Source organism: Trichoplusia ni, chromosome 12 (genome assembly GCF_003590095.1).
Source record: "Trichoplusia ni isolate ovarian cell line Hi5 chromosome 12, tn1, whole genome shotgun sequence".
Lineage (NCBI taxonomy): Eukaryota > Metazoa > Arthropoda > Insecta > Lepidoptera > Noctuidae > Trichoplusia > Trichoplusia ni.
The window spans coordinates 11,177,085-11,199,412 of record NC_039489.1 but is presented as its reverse complement, the minus strand read 5'-3'; the positions used below and the strand labels follow the sequence as shown (position 1 = coordinate 11,199,412).

General features: G+C 32.6%; 1 protein-coding gene across 1 annotated transcript in view; it reads right to left on the bottom strand.

The window, feature by feature from the left end:
* Positions 1–21,981, bottom strand: part of LOC113499539 (rho GTPase-activating protein 7-like) — a 76,010-nt gene extending 54,029 nt beyond the window's left edge. Inside the window, 2 exon segments of the mRNA XM_026880052.1 lie at positions 15,274–15,345; positions 21,171–21,981. Coding sequence (XP_026735853.1) covers positions 15,274–15,345; positions 21,171–21,207 — 109 coding nt within the window. The 5' untranslated portion in view covers positions 21,208–21,981.
* Positions 21,982–22,328: the final 347 nt, after the last annotated feature.

Sequence of the window (22,328 nt, the reverse complement as noted above, 5' to 3'; positions counted from 1 at the left end):
AAGTTTTTATTTCAAATAGGCCGTTTTCCAGGCACTTTTAGAACGTTACAGTGGTGACTCTAGTTGGTTAATTTTCATTCTTATCGAGAAGAACCGGCCAGAAACCATCCAACTATCTTAGAGGCTCACAAGATTAAAGATAAGCTAGTCTTGGTTTTAACGAAAAACTTTTTAAAATATATTCACGATTTTTTTTCTGACGTTCATTTGGTAGAGTTGCCATACATTTTGATAGTACGTTTTTATTACCGTATCAAGTAGGTTGACTCATGACTTTTCACGAAATTGAATACTCTATAGCATGCAAAAAACATAAAATAATGACTGAATATTTACAATAATATTTATATTTATTACCAATAACTTAATATTTAGCGATAGTTATGCTTCAATTAAGACAATATTTTCTAAAAAAAAAGAAGAATTTCGTACTTCCTCTATATATTCTTATCATTAGCTCATTCTTTGTTAAAAACGCTAGTTATGTAGAAATTACTAAAGTGTTATTCGCAATTTGTTATGCAAAAAATACACACTAACCTCTTTGGATATCAACACATTTTCTGACAACCCATCTATTTATCCAATATCATATTATTAAATATTTACCTCAAATGACAGACTTTTAACGCAACAATTGTAATGGCAATATTTGCTAACAACTGTGACATGAACTCACAAAAAAGCTTCTAAACAGGTCTTTTAAGGCCTACAGAGCACATGAAAAATAGGTAAAAACGAATATATACTTGCTAAGCTCTCGGGTTCACCCGCGTTCTTTTTACTCCTATTGATCATAGCGTCGCCATTACATTCCTGAATATCCAATACAAAAGAAGGACCAGCAGTTTTTGAGATTAACACAGAGTACCAAACAAACTCCTCAGACTTACACTATCTGTTTTAGATCTCTTTAAAACCACACTTTCATCTTATACTAACCCAGGTAATAGTCCAGATTTCTCACTAGAGCTGCTATTAATCTATCTTACAAGATCAAGCTCACTTTAGAGCATCGTAAAGGAATATTAGATCAAAGGAGACCTTTAGTGGAGCCACTGTTTGTCATGCGGCTGTAGTCTCAACTAGTCAGTCTTATTGTTTCTGTATTATAAGAAGTATCGTGCTATAGTGTTTTAAGTGGCGTCAAAAAAGATGAGGTTATTATTTTATTGTACCTCTGAATAGGGGTTTGTTAAGTGCTTCTACTGAACGGCTAAAGTCTCAAAAGAGTTGCCTTGCTTTTTATGACTTTTAATAATTTTGTACTTCTCTTTAAATAGGTTTATTTATTCTACATTATCTGCTGATATATTAAAATTCTAATTTGGGTTCCCTCAACAGACGGCTATCCATTAATTTTGGAGTATTTTACATGTGCTTTGAATGTTTCTGAAATCGTCGGGACACAAGGATTAATTCATAAGTGCGAGAATCTGAAAAGTTTGTTTGTTTGTTTGAACGCGCTAATCTCAGGAACTACTGGTCCAAATCGAATGAATAGACCATTCATCGAGGAAGGTTGTAGGCTATATATCAACGCTGCGACTAATAGGAGCAAATATACATCGGAAAATGTGAAAAAAATAGGGCAGGTATTAAATCATAACTTATATCTTCTAACCACACGGACGAAGTCGCGGGCAAAAGCTAGTTATTAATAAAATATTTAAAATATTACAAAGATAAATGTGAACTTAAATACCTCATCTCCTTGTAATTATAGTCACGTTAAGATATATGTTACTATTTAATAATGAATCAATCAAATGCCAGTCAAACTAGCGACTCCATAAATAAATTGTTTATTTATGAATACGTATTATTTACGGAAGTATAAAGGAAATACAAACATAGATTACTAATTATGTAAAAGATGATCATATTTATAAATATAGTATTTTACTGCGAGACTGAAATTCATTGAACTATTGCAACCTACATAACAAAGTGCTTTTGTAATTTTTTATAATCTCCTCAGTATTTATTTATTTTGACTTAATCGACATGAGAAGGGAATTTGGTAAAAAATTATGATGAAGTTAAAATACAATTAGAATGAGGAAAAAATAACTTATTGTTTTCAAGTTACAATTTTTCAAATTAATCGGCATTGGTTCTCAAACTAAGCTGAAGCTTGTAACTTGGCTGCCAGATGTTGATGATGAAAATCCCATTGAATTTGAATCAACAACCACCTCCAATAAATTCAAGATCAATTGAAACAAAATAAAGAAAATAATTAAAAAGCCTTCAATCACTTGCGCGTTGAACAGTACAAACAAAAAGGGCTGCCTCTCGCGACTAAATTAAAATCGGTTCACAAAGCCTTGGTCAGTGGGCCGTGTATTCGATTAACTTTCCATAAATGAATACAACCTATGTCTCTTTTTACCTATTTTTAGAGCAACAGGTCGACTTTCGTTGGATTGATTGCCCTTTTTGTGAGCTTACAATTGACCGACCGTTTATTTTTTTGTTTCTTTCGATCAATGAGAAAATGATATTGATTTATGTTGTTGTGCGAAATTGTAATGGAGACTGGTTTTTGTGTTGTGTGTGCTTGTGAATGTCGTTAAGTCTGTGAAAAAGTTAAAAAACAATCCCATTAGAAAAACGACCGATTTAGATATTTTAAAGAAAACAGGCTTTTATGGTCGATTTTAGCTTCAGTATTATCATTAACGTATTATAAAATGTAAATACAACACTTAAACCAAAAAATAAAGAAACTCAAAACATTTTCAGACACTAACTTTCGACAAAAAAGACCGCTTTTTATCTCATTACTTCAACCTTACAACACCCATTGTTTTCTAAAACAAAACACCCTTAGCAACCGTTCTAATACGTTAATAATATCTGCGAAGCCTTAGTAATAGTTTAGTATCCGTTTTTACCCTTTGGATATCCAATCATAAATACGAAATCATCATTCGGGTGTAGCTTCAAATATTCTTAGATAAGTTGTTGACCTAATCGTTTTATGTTTTATTTTTTCTTCTGGTAAAAGCCTCTTATACCTCTTATACAAACCATTTTCCCATTAGTTAGATATGGACAAGAAAAGCGAATATATTACCTTGAAATTGCATTTGTAGCTCCGTTTCTATTGACACTTTAATATTTTGTAAAATCATTTTCTTTAAACTACATCCCTGAAATCACTTTACACACACACTTCAAATAATCTCATACCTACACACAGTTTTAAAATAATTTTCTTATGATTACCAAGCAAAAAAGTTTAATAGTCAGTCACAAACACAATACTAAAATATCAGTTTTGTTATCCAAAAGTAACTTTGGCACCTTGTACAACACACGATTAAAAAAACAAATGAGAAAACGGTTGACGAATTTGTCACATTCTTAAATCCACACACACTTCCGCACGGACACCACCCCAAACAAATCCAATTCTTTGTATTCACCCACTCAAAAACCCAAGACCATTCTTAAGTCTAAGTTTGATCAGCAGAACACTACACATTCTCACAATAAACAGTTGACAAATGACAATCAATCGTTTAATTGTACTAGATAGATTAAGAATCAGTATTGGTATTGACCGGTGGCTAAACAAGTACGTGACAACGTGCGTTTTGTCACGCAGGTATTATAGTACTGATAAGGGATTTGTTTGTAAATAGAAAACTCGATTCCAAAAAAGCCGGTTAAATAGTAGTCGGATTTACCGCACAGTGGGTTACGGAGAAATTAGGCTAAATATAAATAAATAAAATTGCTGTGTAGGTAGTAGAAATGCATTATCATGCGAAAATTATCTGCTGAGCTAGCATGGTTCTTGAGATATAGCCCGGTGACGGACGGTGACGGATAGACAAACAGAAAAATATACGGACGGATAGCGGAACCTCTTTAATTGGGTTCTACGTTTAAGCTTAAGGTTTCTCCGTCCTAAGAAAATGCTATAACAGTTATGTTAAATCCATTTAAAAACATAGGTACATTCATAAACTTTTTCAGTCGTTTTTCAAAGGAAACCTTTATCTGCCCATTTCTCGTTATCATAATATTATTAATAATGTAACAAAACTCCTAAACGTCGCGAGATCACCACACTATGTCATACACATGCCAGTTAATCCTGAAACGTAATCCGTGGTACAGTGACAAGTGATGCACTCAATAATTAATGTTAATTAAATATTAATTCAAAAATTTATAGACCAAGAGAGGCAAAATACAAGTCAATTAAGAAGCTAGAATTGTTGAAAGACATTTTAAAGGCTTTTTTTAAACGACTCGGTAATTCAAGCATTCAAATTATTGAAATTTGATCGCGTCGTTTTTTCGTCTACTTGAACAATTCACAAATATAAAGTAAAAATGGAATTAAAAATATGTACGATGAATAAAATAGACCTATATAATATTCGTCATTTTTTCAATTGTTACTCAATAACATATATCCGGTAATTGTTTACTAATTAACGCATTACACAGTATTTATTAATAACCACTCGTAACTTCATTTGTTATCTATTTAAACTATGAAGGTATTTAATCAGTTACGGAAAGTGTACCAGTTATCAACATAGTATAATGTTCTTATCACTTATCTGATAAGCCTTTTCCGCGTTTCTGTGTCTAGTAATATAAAGAAGGAATTATTTGTTGAAGAAAATGAGACAACTTCATGATAGACATACAATTTTTGTTTTCTTCCCCAAATATCTATAAATTCTAGATATACTTACTAAACATTCTAAATTGAAAAAATTAAGATGAACGAGATCGATCCTACATAAGAAAACTCCATATTTTTACCATATTATTTTACTGGTATATTAATTACGAAAAATAAATAAATCGCGAATGCAAAGCGCAAAATTCTAAAGCTCTAAAACGTTCATTCAGGACGTCTATCCAAAGCCATTATATCTGAGCTCCTTAATCAACAACGAAAAAAAGCCCAGCAATTTCCAATCAAGAGCGAACAATAAACAGACAATGCAACATTCTTCTCGAGTCCGCATCACATAACTCATACAATAAACTGATTGTCGGGTAACTGCATCATTACACAATTCAATTGGAACCAGATGTTAGCACTAAGGTCAGCGGTTGTGCCCACACTGCACAAAATATTAGCTTGGTACGAGTTGGGAGAGCTGGCGATTGTGAACAATTAAATATAGGGAGAATAAATACTTCTTGCTAAATTGCTTCTTGCAAATTCTATACCCGCATCATTTTGTTTTCCGTATGTCTGTCAATTTTTTTTGGCAAGTTAGGGCAGTTTCATTATGACCTCTTCAATCAGAGTCCCTTTGGGGACATCAAGATAAATACGCGTGAGTAAACCGTAGCATCATTTAATAAAAAAGAAAAAATCAAGGTTGTCGATCAATATATCGGCATCGCTCCCATACCTGGGCCTCAAAATAACCCCATGTAGACGTTAAAGACTCCGCTCGTGTCATTTGTGATTCAGCGTGACACTCAGTCACAAACAAAATCGTCCATTAAGTTTTATTCCATTAAGAAGACAGTCTCGATTCCCTGACTATTAAATTGAGGTCCTAAACTCGTCTAGTGAAACCATTTAAAAGGTTACTCGGCTTCCCTTCTAGTGAACTTCATCCTTTTGACGCGAGAGTTTTACAAACATTCAAGTCTCATGCACAAGACACCCAGACTCAGGCCAAGGATTCGTAGATCACACATACTTTTTATTAATGGAAAGAAGCTTTTGTTTTCAAACAAGAAGCCGCCATCTTTTCTTTTGCACCCAGTCTCTCCAAGCGAACTCCCAAGGTTAGGGCACATGTGCAACAGACTACACAAATAAACTATAGATGTTATAAAAGTGTTGATTGATTGCCACTCCATCTCTGCCTACACTGTAATAAATAGAAGCTTTATATTAAAACACGAGTCGCGGCTCAGTAGCTTCTAAAAGATGAGGTTATATTACAGAAAGAATGTTTTAGTAATCCCGTCATTGATAAAAGAATTCTATTCGTATTTTCAATGTAAGTGTATTAATTTTTGCCCAACGCCTAGCCAATTGCCTACTGGAGAAAATCAGGCAAAAATATTTTTCGTTCATGTAAACGACTCGAAACAATACAGGTTGAAAAAATTACTGAAAATTGCCGAAGCAATTTGTGGTAAACAAAATGGAATTAAAAGTGTATTTATGATAATTTTCCCTTATGTTTCTGCAATAACATCAAAATGTTTATACATCTTGAATTTCCTTATCTGAGTACCCTATCCTACTCAGATTTGATGACGAATAAGGCCTCCACCACCTACATCATTGCAGGAGATTACGTCTCCCCTTGTCGTGGAGAGGAAACTTGGCCCAATTTCCCCTTCAGTTTGTATAAAAGACATTCATTAGGGATGACGGGGTAGCGCCGGGTAAAATGGCAATGCTCGCTCGTAGTGAATGTGGTGTCAAACGTATTCAAAGAGTTGACTTGCATAGAATGTTGTGGGAGCAATCTTTTTGTTTGGGAAAATGGCAATTTTAAATGATTTTTCTTTTTTTTTGTATTGTTGATTTGACTTTTTGTATTTTACTTTAATACTGGTATTTATTAGACATTGTACTAGAAATACAATAATATGTAACAATATGATAAACGATGTACTTTAAATAATAATTACGTATTATTCACATAACATGACCTTATATGCTACATGCTTCTCATATAAATACATTTTTCTTAACATTTATTGAACTAACGAATCCAATCTTTGTGTCGCGGGGGTTTTACAAATAAGTCACAAGCACAAGCCACTCAGATTCTCAAAAATATTCGTCTTCAAACGGATCGAACCCTTATCCCATCGCGCACAATTCGTGTGGAGTGGTGACTTATCCCAATCAGCTATCCGTGCTTTTAACACAAGGATTTTAATAGAAGGATGAAGCTACTACAAAACTTACAATTACCCAATAGCACAATTAAAGTATTTACAAGAATGAGCAACTGGTGTTTTTATTGCCCATCCAAGCGTGAACCCAAACACTTGGGGTTAATCACCATATCAATGGGTTAATTGCTGGTGATCCTATGGTATTGATCATGATCATCAAAGAACGTGGTGATGATCAAAGTGCCCGATGTATTAATGATAGCCGAAAATTAGAAGTGGTGTAACACTTAAATGTGGGGTAATTACTCTGTGTCTAGTCTAATTTATAGATTTTTTACAATGAGTGATATTTTTTTTGGTGTTGTAGCGTTTAGAATAGAATATTCGTTATTGCAAGATTCGATTACGATAGAAGTGAAGCCGACGGATTTCATGAAGCCCTTATAATTCATGTTTTTGTTTTACTAGTAGGTATATAATATTATGAAACTAATTTGTAAATATATTAGTTTTAGTTTTGTAACACGAACATGTATGAAACCCTATGATTTGAGCCAAAGGGTTCAAGGGCACTTATATTCGTGTATTCAATATTCAAAATGGAGTTTTTTATTGCTCGTATTATATATTGCTTAACTTGAATTTATTTCTTGTTTTTTAATATTATGTGTTTTTACAGCTTTCTAATGAAGAGGAATTGAAATTGAAAGATTCGAAGTCACGTACTTTGCTATCATGTGAGTTGATTAAAAGTGTTTTATTGAGATAACATAAAAATGTCATTATTGTTTTCTGAATTAGCTTAGGAAGAACCTGCTAGCTTATGAAACAAATAACACTCCTATATTTATTTTTACAATTTGAACAAAATTACTTAGGTACGTACAAAATTATTACATTTCAAAATATTTGCTCTTCACAAGAGTTAACTTATGCTACAGTTTAATATAAAAACCAAATCTATAAATAACTCTTTGAAGACCGGTGAATGCCGGTGTTGTATTTACGTGATACAAGTATGAAATTTCTCCTTACCTGAATACATTCTGTACAGAATTAATGTTTTTCCTTCATCTGCCTATATTTATACAACCATACAGTGGTCATATTACAAACTCTAAAATGTCAAAGTCATACAAAACTGTCAGAACATCCATTGATGATGTCATGACGTAGGACTCCTTGTACGTCAGATCGTTTACTAATAGTGTTAATAGATAGACATCGCGTTGGTCATTTTTGTACTGTCTAATTATGTAACAGAAGTAAAAGTCTGTATTATGATTCATTGAAATAGTTAGAGGAGGATTTATGTTGAATTTTCCAACAAAATTCGATGACGTTTTTTAAGAAAAAAATAACCTATAAAGCTTGTGTTAAAATTTGGAAACAAGAACGGATTAGTTTGGATGTTACGTAACATACGATGGGCGAATATACGTGCTGTCCATTGAATGTTGACCTTCAAAAAATGCTACTTTGTAGAGTAATTTGAATAAATTACTTATCATTTAGATTTATTTATCGACTGTCCATTTTCAAGTCAGCCAATTTCTTCCGTGGTTTCTTTTGTTAAAATAGCGGTTTTTGTAGCAAATTCATGGACATTGTCAATTGGGACTTCTGTCCTTGTTTCTATAGTGTCAACATAAACCGGTCACACCCACACAGTCAGCTGTGTACTTAAGTCAACACTGTACAGTATGGGTATTTAGAAGGTCATGTAACTTCGGTACCGCTCTAGTTACATTCTTTGAATTTAGACGTGTAGTAGATAGGGTTGTGTATGGTTATGTTGACCTTTCGAGATTTTGACCTTGATGACCTTGACCTTTGTTTGCATAGGGTGTTTTTTTTGTTTGGATTTTTATACCTGATTTAGATACTACGTCTTGTTGTTTTAGGAAAGTAGAGTTTATATTTTTGTCTTGAAATAACGCAAAACTACAAAAAACTTTAATTTGAATAAGTGTAAGTATTTTGATACTGTGTCAATCAGCACTTTTTTGATGTTTATCGTTTTATCGTGAGATTTGATTATAAATTATAAATATCTGTACTGAAAAAAATCAATGGTCTAGATTTTTCTAGACATAGGTACTTGAAAATGAATGTATCATTTCTCTTCAGATTTCTTGTAAATAAATACGTTTATCGTTTTATCTTTGTTGTCTTTAGATAAAAATATTTGTACTTTTGTATACATTCTGATTTTAGTTTGATATATCTACATAGATATTTTCTTATCATATTTCGGTCTGTAATATTCTTACTGTGGATTTGATTAATAATACTGATTAACATAATGAGGAAATTAGACGTTACATTTCCCGGAATTGACTGCAATTAGTCCTTAATCACTATAATTTGAATTTTAATAATCGAAAAACAACAACACCATTTATCACAAGAACGTTAACGAAAAAACAACTCACCTTTAAATAAAAAAAACAAATCCGAAAAATTGATATCACTTAAAACATAATAAAAAAAATAAACATATTTGAATTTCGAACACAAAATCACAAACCACGTAACAGTCCGTCCCACACAACACACCGTCACCCACTGCTCTAGTGGTTACCTGAACGAATCGTAGAAAAAAAAAACGGATAAGTTTGCTTGTCAAGGATACGACCCCCAACAGCTATACTACTTTTAGCACAAAATTAAACCCAATTATCATAAATAAACAAATAGAACTTATTACATGTGAATAAGGTCTATTTTCGCTTGAAGGATGGTTAGAGAGCTGCATTAAGATTTTGTTATCTGTCAAAGAAGTGTCAAATAGAAATTGTATGGGCATTTTTCGTTCGGAATTTAGTCATTTGCTAGAATTTACCTGTGTTATGGATAACGATAATCAGTTACATTTTGTTTGACTGTGGGATGACGTAAACGATCATTTATTGACCAAAACTAATGTAAGTGGGTATCATATGTGGGCGGCCACTTTCTCTAAAAAGGTTTTAATTTTTTCTTATTTTTTTTTTAGCAAAACGCCGGATTATGCCTTTGGGTCCGCTGTTTTATTTATTGTTATGGTTCTTGTGGCGCTTTTTGTTGTTACGAAACTAGTTCGAATGGCCAAATACGAAAATTATGAAGGTCCGACTTTTATAGAGTCAATAAAAATTAACTGACTCCAAAAGATTTTTTTACTTTAACTGCATTTTAAATATTTAACTAGGTCTATTACGCTGTAAATATTTGTTTTATGGTAGAGATTTGTTGTTAAGTTACTGCTATGCATTCCAAAACCATGTTATTTTTAGTTTTAATGTTTACATTACATTTTTATTATTGTGGAGTAAAAATACTTTAAATAGATATATTTAAAATATCCATTAAGTGCAAGGTGATACACAAAAATGGCCATACTTACCAATAAAACTAAACATAAACAAAATCAATATAGAGATCAAAATTAATGCTCTTAATTTAGCACCAGGTGTAATAATGCCAGTAATTAAATCATTTAAGGTATAAAGCAAATACAAAGTATGAAAGCATAATTTTTAATTATGACTATAAATTTTGAGTTTAGCCTTCCTTTCCTTAATAAAACATTACAAAAAAGACATATTGAACAAGTGCCTTTTTACCTGGAATTTTATATTTTTGACCACTAGGTTTTTGATCTCCGTTCGTCATATACGGAAAATGGAGAATTATAGTTTATTTTTAAGGAAATTGTGTTTTCTGTTTTATAAAACCAGCTGTAAAAACTCCATGTAGATAAATTATTACAGAATTATAATTATAATTGATATAGATTACATTATTGTTAGTTAGTAAGGAATTAAATTGTCAATTTGACACTTAATTATGTAGAAAATGATTATTAGGACTATTACAACCTATTTGTTCAAGGATATTTTTGGTCATTGGAGAAAACTTATTTCGAATATAGATAGATAGAGCTTGCGTATTTAGTTAGACGATCTTTTTAAATTTTTTAAATTATTTACAGAAACAGATGTTGTCATAGGTCAAGTATTTACTGGTTAATTAATTTTCAGTGCTATAGGAAATGGCACCATGTCATAATGATAATAAAGTTTAAATTTAATCAACTTACAATATACTGTCCAAAATTTTCTTTCGTAACATAGACACAGCAAAAAGCACACTATAACCGATATTATCACACCACAGACCACAATGTCTCACAGACAGATCACTTCAAATTCTGATTCAAAAATAATTAAAGGAAATATCACGCCGTTTCTAAGAATATTTCGAACTCTACAATTTTACGTCATACGAGACTTCGCATTGATGACTCCATACTGCAAACAAAACACTCTTGTCAGCATTTTTATGTTCACTTTATCTCAGATTACGATAAACGTCTGAGCAATGAGTATTTGTCATAAAATCTTAAACTACACATTGCAAAATGACCTTTATTGCTAACTACGTAAAGTATAACTGGAAAATGAGTAATTATCTCTCGGTTTTTATATACCGTAATGGTGCGAACGATTAGTAAAATGTGTTTTAAAAGCTTTTTACATTTTAAGGTTATGATTTAATTTTTACTTTTAGTGATAATTTTTTATTCATGTATTTTTTAATGGCTTTCTTTGATGTTACATTTTTGTATATCAGTTTGCCTGCTTTACGCTCCTAATGTGTTGCTAGTGCTGTTGTAGGAGCAAGATGGCGTTCCTGACTCGGTGTAGAGTGCTATCTCGCTTTAATAACTGCAGCAGTCATACTATGATATGAGTACTTGGACGAAAGAGGGAGGAAGTGGGTAGCGTCATTCTTTTACCGACTTAATCTAAACCGCCGTTGTTACGTCATCAGTGTCTTGGTGTCGGTGTATGGCTATGTTGTTTTTGTTAACGGCCAGTATAGGGGTCGGAGGAAGGGTAGAATCCCAGGCTGATAAAAGAGAAGTTCTTCCTATAGTGGCAAAGAAACACGACTGCGCTGCATAAAGCTGTGATAATAGATTTCGGAGGAGTTCCATAGATAACTCAGTGTTGGAACAATGCAGGCTGAAGTAAATTATCAATAGATAGTAACATAAAAATACAAAGGGTTATTATTCTACATACTTAAAATCTGCCTGTAAACCGGTCAAGTGCGAGTTGGACTTCGAAACAATGAAAATTCGGTACAAATAAGCTAAAAATGAATTAATCTTTAGCTTATTTGTATCACGGTTCACGAGATAAATCCTGGTAACGGGCAAAAAACAGCGTCGAACCTCAGAAACAGGGTTCCGTTTTACCTTTTGAGTACAGAACCCTGAAAACACCAATTTTATGGACTCCATATTTGGAGAATAGACGATCAACTATAGAATGGAGTGGTATACTGACGTCACGGAATAAGAGTGAATGAGTATAATCCTTTTGCCTTTGCTTTGGTTCCAATAAAGGATAATTTACTTTATATTGTCGTCGTATATCTGGTATCGATGGAAGGACTAATATGGATAAGGTTTATGAACTAATTGGTAGAGTAAGTGCTTAATATTTGTCATATCTCGTAAAATCTAATGGCCTCTTGGGCATATGTCAAGCGATGGATTGCAATGTTCTTTTTTCATAGAGTATCTGTAGAGATACCCTTTGATCTAATTTCTTTCATAAATTACGTATATTAAATTCTGATGTTGATGAGATGTTGTCTGATGAGATACCGAATACGAAATATACTTATTTCGTTAAGTCGACGTATTTTGGAGGCACGTATATTAGAGATACCTAACCCGATAAATTGCCACGTTGATCAAAATTGTATAACAAAATTGACTACGAAAAACAAAGATTCGTGACCTAATCTCGAACTGTTTTTATTCTAATACGCTAAACAAGATAATTCATATTTACATAATATTTTGCAGAATCTTAACAGAATATTTTCTACTTAGTATTCACCGCCATTTTTGTACCCTACGAGAATGTAAATAGAAATCAAATTGAGTGTGAACAAAGGGCGAAAAGGGTTAAAGAGGACAAAGATCTGGCCCATTAGTCAAATTGGACATTGCTTACTGAATACCAAAATTTAATGTCCCGTAGAAACAGAAGAGGTTTCGGAAAGTTGCTTGAATTTTTTGTACGTTTTTAGGCACTGATTTCAGTCAATTTTTTTTTATTTTATTAATTTTTCTTAAGTATCGGGATTAGTGATTGCCATTTTAGTTTTGAGCAAAACGTTTTTTTTAACTAAAGTTGTATTATACTAATTTTATTGGAGTGTATAATTGTAGTATAGTTGGTAATGTGAAAAAAAAAATTGATCCATAAATTAGTGCAAGGGTAATTCCAGTGTGAGTGAAAAATAGATAATAGCCGATTGTCAACCTACTAATGGCTACCTTTTTACAATGCTTTCACCCTAAATACCTATAACACATGATACTCTGCTTGTCAAACACAACTCAAAAACGCAACCCTAACATCAAATCAACTACATACAGAACCACAGAAGCGATCGAGCAACAGGAGGCTTACCAACGCTTCTTAATATAGCTCTTGCAGTTGTTAAAGCGGGATGGCGCGCTACAGCTTATAACGCCATCTCGCTCCTACGATTCAAGTCTTAGTACAAGAGCTACATGCTGGGCTCCTGAAGTGACCTAGGCTTAAGACGTTGTTATGAACTAAGCCGGTCTAGATTCAGTATTTCAGGCACGTTACGATGGCACGTGGTTTAATTTACCTTCAAGGGGATATTTGCTTTATTTTAATTGAAAACTGGGCTCTTTGGTATGGTAACGATGTATAAACTTGGTAGACATGGAGCTTAAATAAAAATACTACATAAGGTTTATGGTGAAATATTTCTAGGTCATTTAATTTTTAGGGTATTATTGCGTTTTTCGAAGTTTTTTGTGCAACATGGGGGTGGCCTTTGCCCAGCTTTGGACTTCGATAGGCTGAATTCATTGAATTATCAATTGAATTTTTCAGAATAAATCCAGTTTCCAGCAATCCAGTGTTATTTTTTATGTTCACTGTATAATTTGGTCTTGCAGTAAGTAGTAACCGCTTTTCTAAGGCATTTCGCTTTCTTATTAAATCGTAATTACCAGATGAAGTGCATAAAATCTTATTCCAGTACATAATTTTATTTCAAAAATTTAATTTTCCTCGTAAATCCGATTCATGTGATGTAACAAACTTAGATTATGATATAACCAACCAAGTCGTCATAAGGTATGTCCACATAATTCTATCATCAATAAAAGTAAGAATGGCGATCAATTGAGTGGGATTTGGCTTCATCTAGCCAGCTGAGCTTCGTTATCGACTCAATATACAGGCTGTTCACAAATAATTAAATGAATGCGAGAACAAAGGTGCGTATTAATATCAGCGCCGTTTTTGGTCGTTTGAAGCAATTTGTGGGTACATAGTAACACGTGCTGAATGCGCAATAATATGGTAATATATGTAATTCTAAGACATGAGGCATTTAAACCTATATTATTTAATTAAGATTGTAATTCTAAGGCATCTATGTACAGACCCATTTTTTTTGTTTCTAATTAATTGATAGGTACTTTCGATCTATTTTCACTAGCATTTCAAATTATTGACCAGTAGAGAATTTTTTAGCAAGAATGCCTTGTTTCTTTGATCAGGAAATTGACCCTTGGGCAGTTGTTTATTAAATTGTTTAAGTCATTATAAGATTATAAGAGGAGCTCAGGGGCTACTTGTTAAAAGTTCTAAATTGAAAATATTTTTGTAACAAACAAACATTTAAAAGATTCTCTACCTACAGGATGTTTTTGAGTTTTAATTAACATAAACATTTTGACAACAACCTGTATATACAAATCCTAAATGTGGGCCAAACGTTGCATTGACTGGTAAGTATGATTAATAGATAAGTTGGGACAGGTCGGGACCATTCCGGGACTGTCCTTAATAGGACCTGTTTCGTGGAAACCCTTGCTTAATGTATTGTGAATTTGTTGAAATTATTGTCATTGTTGTTTAGTTACTGTTACCCCAAGTGTTTAAATATTTAGTGAGATATGTTATTCAGTTTGCTGTATTATGTTGGTAAAGTAAGGTTAATGGTAAGTAATTGAAACGTTGAATCTCGTGTTTTATAGCTTTAAACGTCTTAAATAATATTAATAGATTTAATCAACGATTTATTTTAACCATGAAGGTGGTTGGCTGCCACATAGTACACAAGAACGATGGTTACGTGATTCGCCAACGGATCAGAGCAAAGTTTAGGGTTTTTAGAGATTTTTGTAGTGGGTTCGATTAAGACCCAGGGAAAAATTTTGTGTGATGATCACAATATTTCTATATTATGGGGTGCAATTTATCTATATTATGTATGTATTTAGAAATACAGAAGTATGTTTATCAGTTGTGCAAGGGATGGCATATTATATATTAGATATATTATACATTGGAGACTCACCTTCGTACATCTGCGCATACTGAGGGAATCCGGCCGCCCTTAGCCATTTGCATGCCTCCGCAGCTTCGATCTCTGTAACAAACACATTTACACTGTTAATAGGGTACAAGGGTACGACTGAACCGCAGTGATTGTGGTCGAAATTGTAATTGTTATTGACGGTAACAAGGACTCCAAGGGCACAGACAGTATATTACAAAGTGTTATAGATGGTTATAAAGACCCCAGGATCATAGACAGTAAATTAGTAAAAATATGTTTTTGGACCGAGTGTTGTAGCCATAGAAATCTAAATAACAAGGTAATTATTTAGATTTCTATGGTTGTAGCAGAATTTGGGAAAGGGTTATGGTCAGCTGTTGACCGCGATAGGCTAAGTTAATTGATTAATTAATAGTGAAGTTTAAATTAGTTTATAAATTTCTAAAGCCTGTTATTAGAGTCTTTAGCCTTAATGAATACTAAAACTAGCTTTTCGCCCGCGGCTTCGCCCGCGTCGATGTCGGTTATATCGCGTTTCCAAGAGAACTCTTCAAAAGTCCGGGATATAAACTATCCTATGTTCTTTCTCAAGGTCAACTCTATCTCTGTACCAAATTTCATTAAAATCAGTTCAGTGGTTTAGACGTGAAAGCCTAACAGATAGACAGACAGAGTTACTTTCGTATTTATAATATTAGTAAGGATGTGTGATAAGTTTGAAGAAATTAAAAATATGTTTAAGATTTTTATCTTGCTGTTCTGTCCAATCAAAACTCAATGAAGCAGTGTCATTTTATTGCGATAAAATCCGATGTCCTCTCTCTAGCTCCAGCTTTGCTCAGCATGTTATCATAATATCTTGCAGTCACGCAAAATATATACAAATCAAAATTTCAGCCAAACAAAAACCGGGAAATAAGTTAAATTAAACTTGCAAACTTACAGACACGTACAGGTGAAATTAAATAAAAGCTTGGAACAAGAAATAAACTATCTCTATCTTAAGTCGTCCCACAACATAACGTCACTGTTCTACTAATGATGCAAATAAAGCAGTAAATTAGTCACAAAATTATATAGCCCAGCCATTAATTACAATTAACGAGTTTTTAAATCGCATTAACGTCAAAGCGTGGGTCCCATAGCTGTTCCATTGTTTTACCATAAAACTGGACCATAAACACAGATTTTGTGACCATAAATATTATAGAGTTTCCATGATTAACTTTCTGTCTTCATTATTTGATGTTAAGCATTTATTGAAGTGATTAAGACTCTTTTTGATTATTGTTCAAAGAGGGGTTCGTAGCTACGTGTGATTATAGTAGACTGAAAGACACTGAAACAATATTGGTATCTGCTGTTTTGCGTAGTTGAAGCTAGATCAAAACATTTCGGACAAGCAGTGTTAGATAAGCAAACGACCATATTCTTTTAGATATTTAACGAGATGCAATACCACGGCCTATCAAACAAAAAATTCAAAAGATCTAATTAAGAAAACATTCTCGGTAGCGTTATTTCACTAATTGCTTATTACAACTAGTTAAGATTCTTTAGAAAAAACTAAACAAACAAACTTGCTTTCTCCTAATAAATATTAATGTGTCATAACCAGAGTTCCTGGCCTCTGGACGTGTAACTAATGTTGAGTATATCAATCAAGTGTTGTGATGTTAAGGGGTCAGGTTATGTTGGAGATGTGCTCTCTGTCTTACGGGGAAGGGCCAATCAGCAGTATTGTGGAAGTGACGGTAACAAATGCTTAAATAATGGAGAGGAAAGCGGGTAACCAGGAGGGATAAAGTACTTAAGTATTGTTTTGGATGTGGTAATGTATGGAAAATTGTAAGTGAATTGCAATGTGCCGCTCCAGTGGAGTTGGTTGCTCTGTTTTTCTTCACAACTGGAGGTAGGAAGCGGTGGAGATTGGGTATAATCTTGACAGCATGACTTTGTTTTGAATTTGTTTTTTATTGCATAGTAAAATTTTCTAAATACTTTGGCACAGAAGTATGTTTTTAAAACATTTTTGAAAACATTAAGAAAAAAATGAGATTTCGAATAAAACAATTATAAAAATAAAAACCAAGAGTAAAACAGTGACTCTTAATTGAAAAGTTGCCTCATATAGCAGAGAGCCCATTCACAGTGAAATATAGAAAAAGCTTCGTTGACATAAATAACAAATAATTGTTTTTATGGGCCTTAAATCAATTTTAGCTACAAATGTTTCACCAAAGTATCATTTAAATTTATTACACGTCACAAATCAAAATAATACCGCATCAATTGCATCTGACATCGTAACACCTACAGATAGTGGCAAAGTGCAGATCAATTTTTCATAGGCACTTTTAAATGTATGATTTGTATGAGATGCATGGGTTGTGCGTATGGCCTTATCGGCCACCGGCGGAGCGACGACAGCGAGATGTATGGCCGTTTATGGCCTGATAATACGGATTGGACTGGCCTTTGTTTTGAGTAATTTGTTACAAGATACTTTTGGAAACTTTTCATGTTACTTGATTTTTTTTTTTTGGTTTTGTAAGTTTGAGTTAATAATATGTTAAGGTAGTAAGTGGTTAGCTGTGTGTGAGATTACATTCAAAAATAAATAAATCAAGTTGCAATTTTTATTTGAAAATCTTTTCGATGCAATACTTGTTATTTAATGGCGGGCTCAATTAATTAGAGTGTTTCAAGGCGGTATAAAAACGAAGCACCTAATTAAAGGAAAAATATAGGCCTGTTATTGCCTAAAACGCCTTTTTACTTTAAAAATATATCCTCTACGCTCGTTCACTATAAAAATGTTCATTTATTTTAATTATGTCTATGTTATTTTGAAAGACATAAATGTATTCTTAATATTTCATTTAACATGGAATAGACAATAGAAATTACACAGAAGTCGAGTGGTTAAAGTCACCATGCGACGTGTCCCGGGTTCGATCATCGTGTAATACAAGTATTTATGTAATCCACGAATGCCCGCTCTGAGTCTAGGTGTTTTTGTAAAAGTGACTTGAATTTTGCGAAACGCCTTAAATTAAAAATTTTCATTCCTTTCAGCGGGAGTCGTTTTCAAATAAAGAGAAAGAAAAAATACCTACCTATACAAATATTAATTCGTATTCAAATTGGGAGGTGAATTGAAATATTATGTAGGAAACTATTCAATATGCACTCAATTATAGTAAACGTGTATAATACATATGTTGATAAGCTATGTATACGTTATCACACATTGCTGCATGGAATCTGTGTTCATTCAAGTGTTTGCATGACGTCAGCTCTTAGTTACTAGAAAATATTCCTAGGCCACTCCTAGGCTAAGCTATTCATTGAATGATTGCCATGTGTTGTGACGTATGCGATCTATCTAAGCAACCTTTATGTGTGAGATCTTAATCTTCCTAAATAAAAAATATATTTATAAAAAAAAGATCTTTTGGATCGATTTGCAAAATAAGTATTAGATAGTAAAACACGAGTCACCAGTACTAAAGTGGCCTACGTGTTAATGCAAGGTGACGGCTACTTCCATATAAAATTTCATCGAAATCGGTCTTACTGTTTAAGCGTGTAGGGTTAACACACATACACACAAGCACTGACATACTTTCGATGAACAAAAAAATATTAATGTAATTTAACAAAGAAGGTTGTTGCCTGTAAAATCCGCTATTTTATTTTTTCTTTGTCATTTTATAATTTCACCTAAAAACCCTAATACAGTCAGCTGGTGTTATATCAAGCTGAAACTATTTACTACTTTAAACAAAGCGACCATCTTGCAAATTAAAAAAGACTTGTAGAAGTCCTTTTTATTTTCAAGATGGTCGCATGGTCGTATGGTCGTACAAAATGCTACGCGCAAAGCCTACTGCAGTCAAAATTCTTGAATACCAAATTAAAACAAATGAAAAACAAACGGAACAATGAGTAATTACGCTGTTTAACGGTACGGAACCAATTTGTAAGAGGTGAATAACTTGTGTTTTTTTTTGTCTTGTGCTAATTGTAGGTAAACAATTAGGAAAATATGTTTGTTTGTTCGTTTGATTTTTTGGTTGTGATTCGGGTTCATTATTATTGTGGAAATGCTTTGATTAGTATTCGGTTTTGATGTAGAAAATACTTTTATTTTCAGGCTGAGAAAATAAAATGTACGATTATTTTACGTTTAGTTATTGATACAATTATAATAATATTTCAATTAACGAGCACCATTTTCTACACCAATAATTCACATAATGTTTTAACAGTAATCTCATAGAGACTCAGATCGTAGATATCAAAACAGCTGATAGGTCAATGAACCCTCAACATAAATCCAGTCACAGTGAAAATAAAATAAACGATAATAATATTATTAAAACCAAGAATTTATTTCAAATTTAGAATAGAACGGGCATGACAGCATATAAATATTTCAAATTAAAACTTCTTCGAATTTCGATTCTTTTTCTGTTTTGTTCAACTCAATTCGAAATTTAAAAGTAGTAACTGTCATTCAATGCCCGTTTTGAGATATGTCGAACGGTTTTCTGGAAACACAGAAAAGCATTATTTCTTTGAATTTCTTTTAAAAGAAGGAAAAGGAAAGATATTTCAAATACTTAGACGTTGCAATCGGATTTAGCTTTACGGATACGAAAGCCAGTAATATTCTCGGGATAAAATCTAGGTTACCAGAGTACAGTCAGGAGAAAAAGCGATAAATAAATCCGATTTACAAGCTGCCAGAAATGTAATGTTCTTGAAAATATTTATATATTTTTGTTGTCCAAAGGTTGATGTCATATTTGTGTTGATATTAAAATGAGATAACTTTTGTTGTTAAGATTGCTTTCTTTTGGAATATGGTTATATTTAAGAGTTATATTTTTTGAGCTTTTCTGCTAACTGTACGTAATAAATGAAATAGAGGAAAGGATTGGCTGGATATACCAGCATTTCCCATTAGGATTATTTATTTATTTTCCGTCTGTTTCTCATTAACTAGAATATATCAGTATACTTCCTTACAAGTAATATGTTTGGTAATTACCGAACGTCTAAAGCGTTTTTTGCGTTGAACAGAATACATTGCTCGTTTACTAAGCAGCTTTTGGTCGTTTCCAGTACAAAATACGTAATGGACATGTATCAATAGGTAGTGTTGTTCAAAAATTTCGTTTGTTTAAGTAATGTGTCTGGGTAATTAGAGTAACAGATAAGAGGCGCCATTTTTGTTTGTGTTTAGTGGACTTTAACTATTTATGTGGTAGCCATCTTGAATTGTTGATTCGAAGAAACGATTCCGTTAAATAGATATTCCATTTTAAAATACTTGAAACTTGACTATGTTTTTTTTATTTTCTTATTGAAAATAACAAAACTGGCCAGCTATGTTAGGTTATGTAATTTTATTTTCATTTTGACATATAAGATAGTAAAAAGTAAATGGAATTCTATTTAAATCAAGAAATAAAAGTACAGGTTCTAACAGCCATAAGTTTTGTTGTTGCCATGTGTAAAAATCTATTAAACCTGTAGTGTATTCTTAGCATCATTGCTCGAAATAATATATTTAGTTACACAAACATTAAACATTTACATTACAGAAATTAATCAAATAAACTAAATATAAACAGAAGAACGATAACGATAAATAAAGAATATATGTTCTTGCCTGAATATATTTCTTCTTAAGGAAACCTAATACTAACTCATACTCATACGGCTTTTATCAAAACACAAGGTCAATTCACACCTTATACAATCATCGACGAAATATGCGACCTTTCGATCAAGAACTCTTGGTCAAGAATCTAAACAAAACAAACATCAGAAAAAGATCTGTTCAGCTACAAAAAAGGAAATAGATAAGAAAGCCGTATAATAAAAATTAAAAGGAAAATTACCTGTAATTTGATCAACACTTAAATTCGGAACACTCATAATGCACAACACTAGCACAACACTAACAGCGCAATCTTAGCAACATGCAGACGCACACGCATCGTCCCGAACACTGAATCACTCAACTTTCATACGAAAATTCGATCTATTAACTGCTATTTGTAACGTATTAACACGTTAACTGTTATGCAACAACACACTAAGAAGTACATTTTATTAGTATTGATTTAAATCGTAAAATTGTATATGCATTCTCATTTCCATTCAAAAACCGAAGCAACGGTACTATAATAAGATGTTAAATTGTCGATGTCTCATTTAAAAACACTGGCAACGTAATTTTGTCACGAATTGAAACCGACACGCATTCTTTATTTGAATAGTTTTAAATCTCGAACGTTAACTTGTAAACTAAGCGGCCCGTTATAAATCGGTTTTGAATTATGAATGATTTTATTTATGAAAATATTATTAATTTTAAATTAAGTATATTGCAACAACGGTACTAAAGTTCGAACGTTTTAAGTTTTTAACTGTTTTGAATTGAGAAGGATTTTAAATATTTGAATTTTAAATTTGGTATGTTTGGAGTGGACTGATCGCGGATGTAAGAAACAAACGAGTGTGGCCGCTAGTTGACTAAGAATGAGATTAGTTATCAGTTTTTATCGCAAACGGTCGTTACTGCGTCCTTTAATCGCTAGACACGTCACCGATAGTGGAGCGGTTATGATGTTTGTGAGAACACTTGTCTGGATGCGGTGGTTAGTTATTAATTTACTATTTAACATAAACTTTAATTTAAAAAGGAATTTAGGGTTTTTTTCAAGCCGTTTACTTTATTTTCACCGTTGCATCTTTGGCTACTGCAAGTGCGCGGTCAGGGTAAAGGTGTTTTTATGTTTTTTTTCTTGCACATTTGCTTATAATTTTGTCCGTCACATGTCTTTTTTCCAACTTATACAGGTTTTTTTTTGTATTTTTATTGCGATCAAATACTACCTAAAAATACAACTAAAATTTAAATGTTTGGCATCTCCTTACTTTCATACTTCCAAAAACCCAATGACTTTAAATATTAAGAAGTACACAAATATTTAGAACTGTTATCGGTCTCCGTTTTTGTCATTCAGTCTGTTAAAAATGTATGACATTTATAC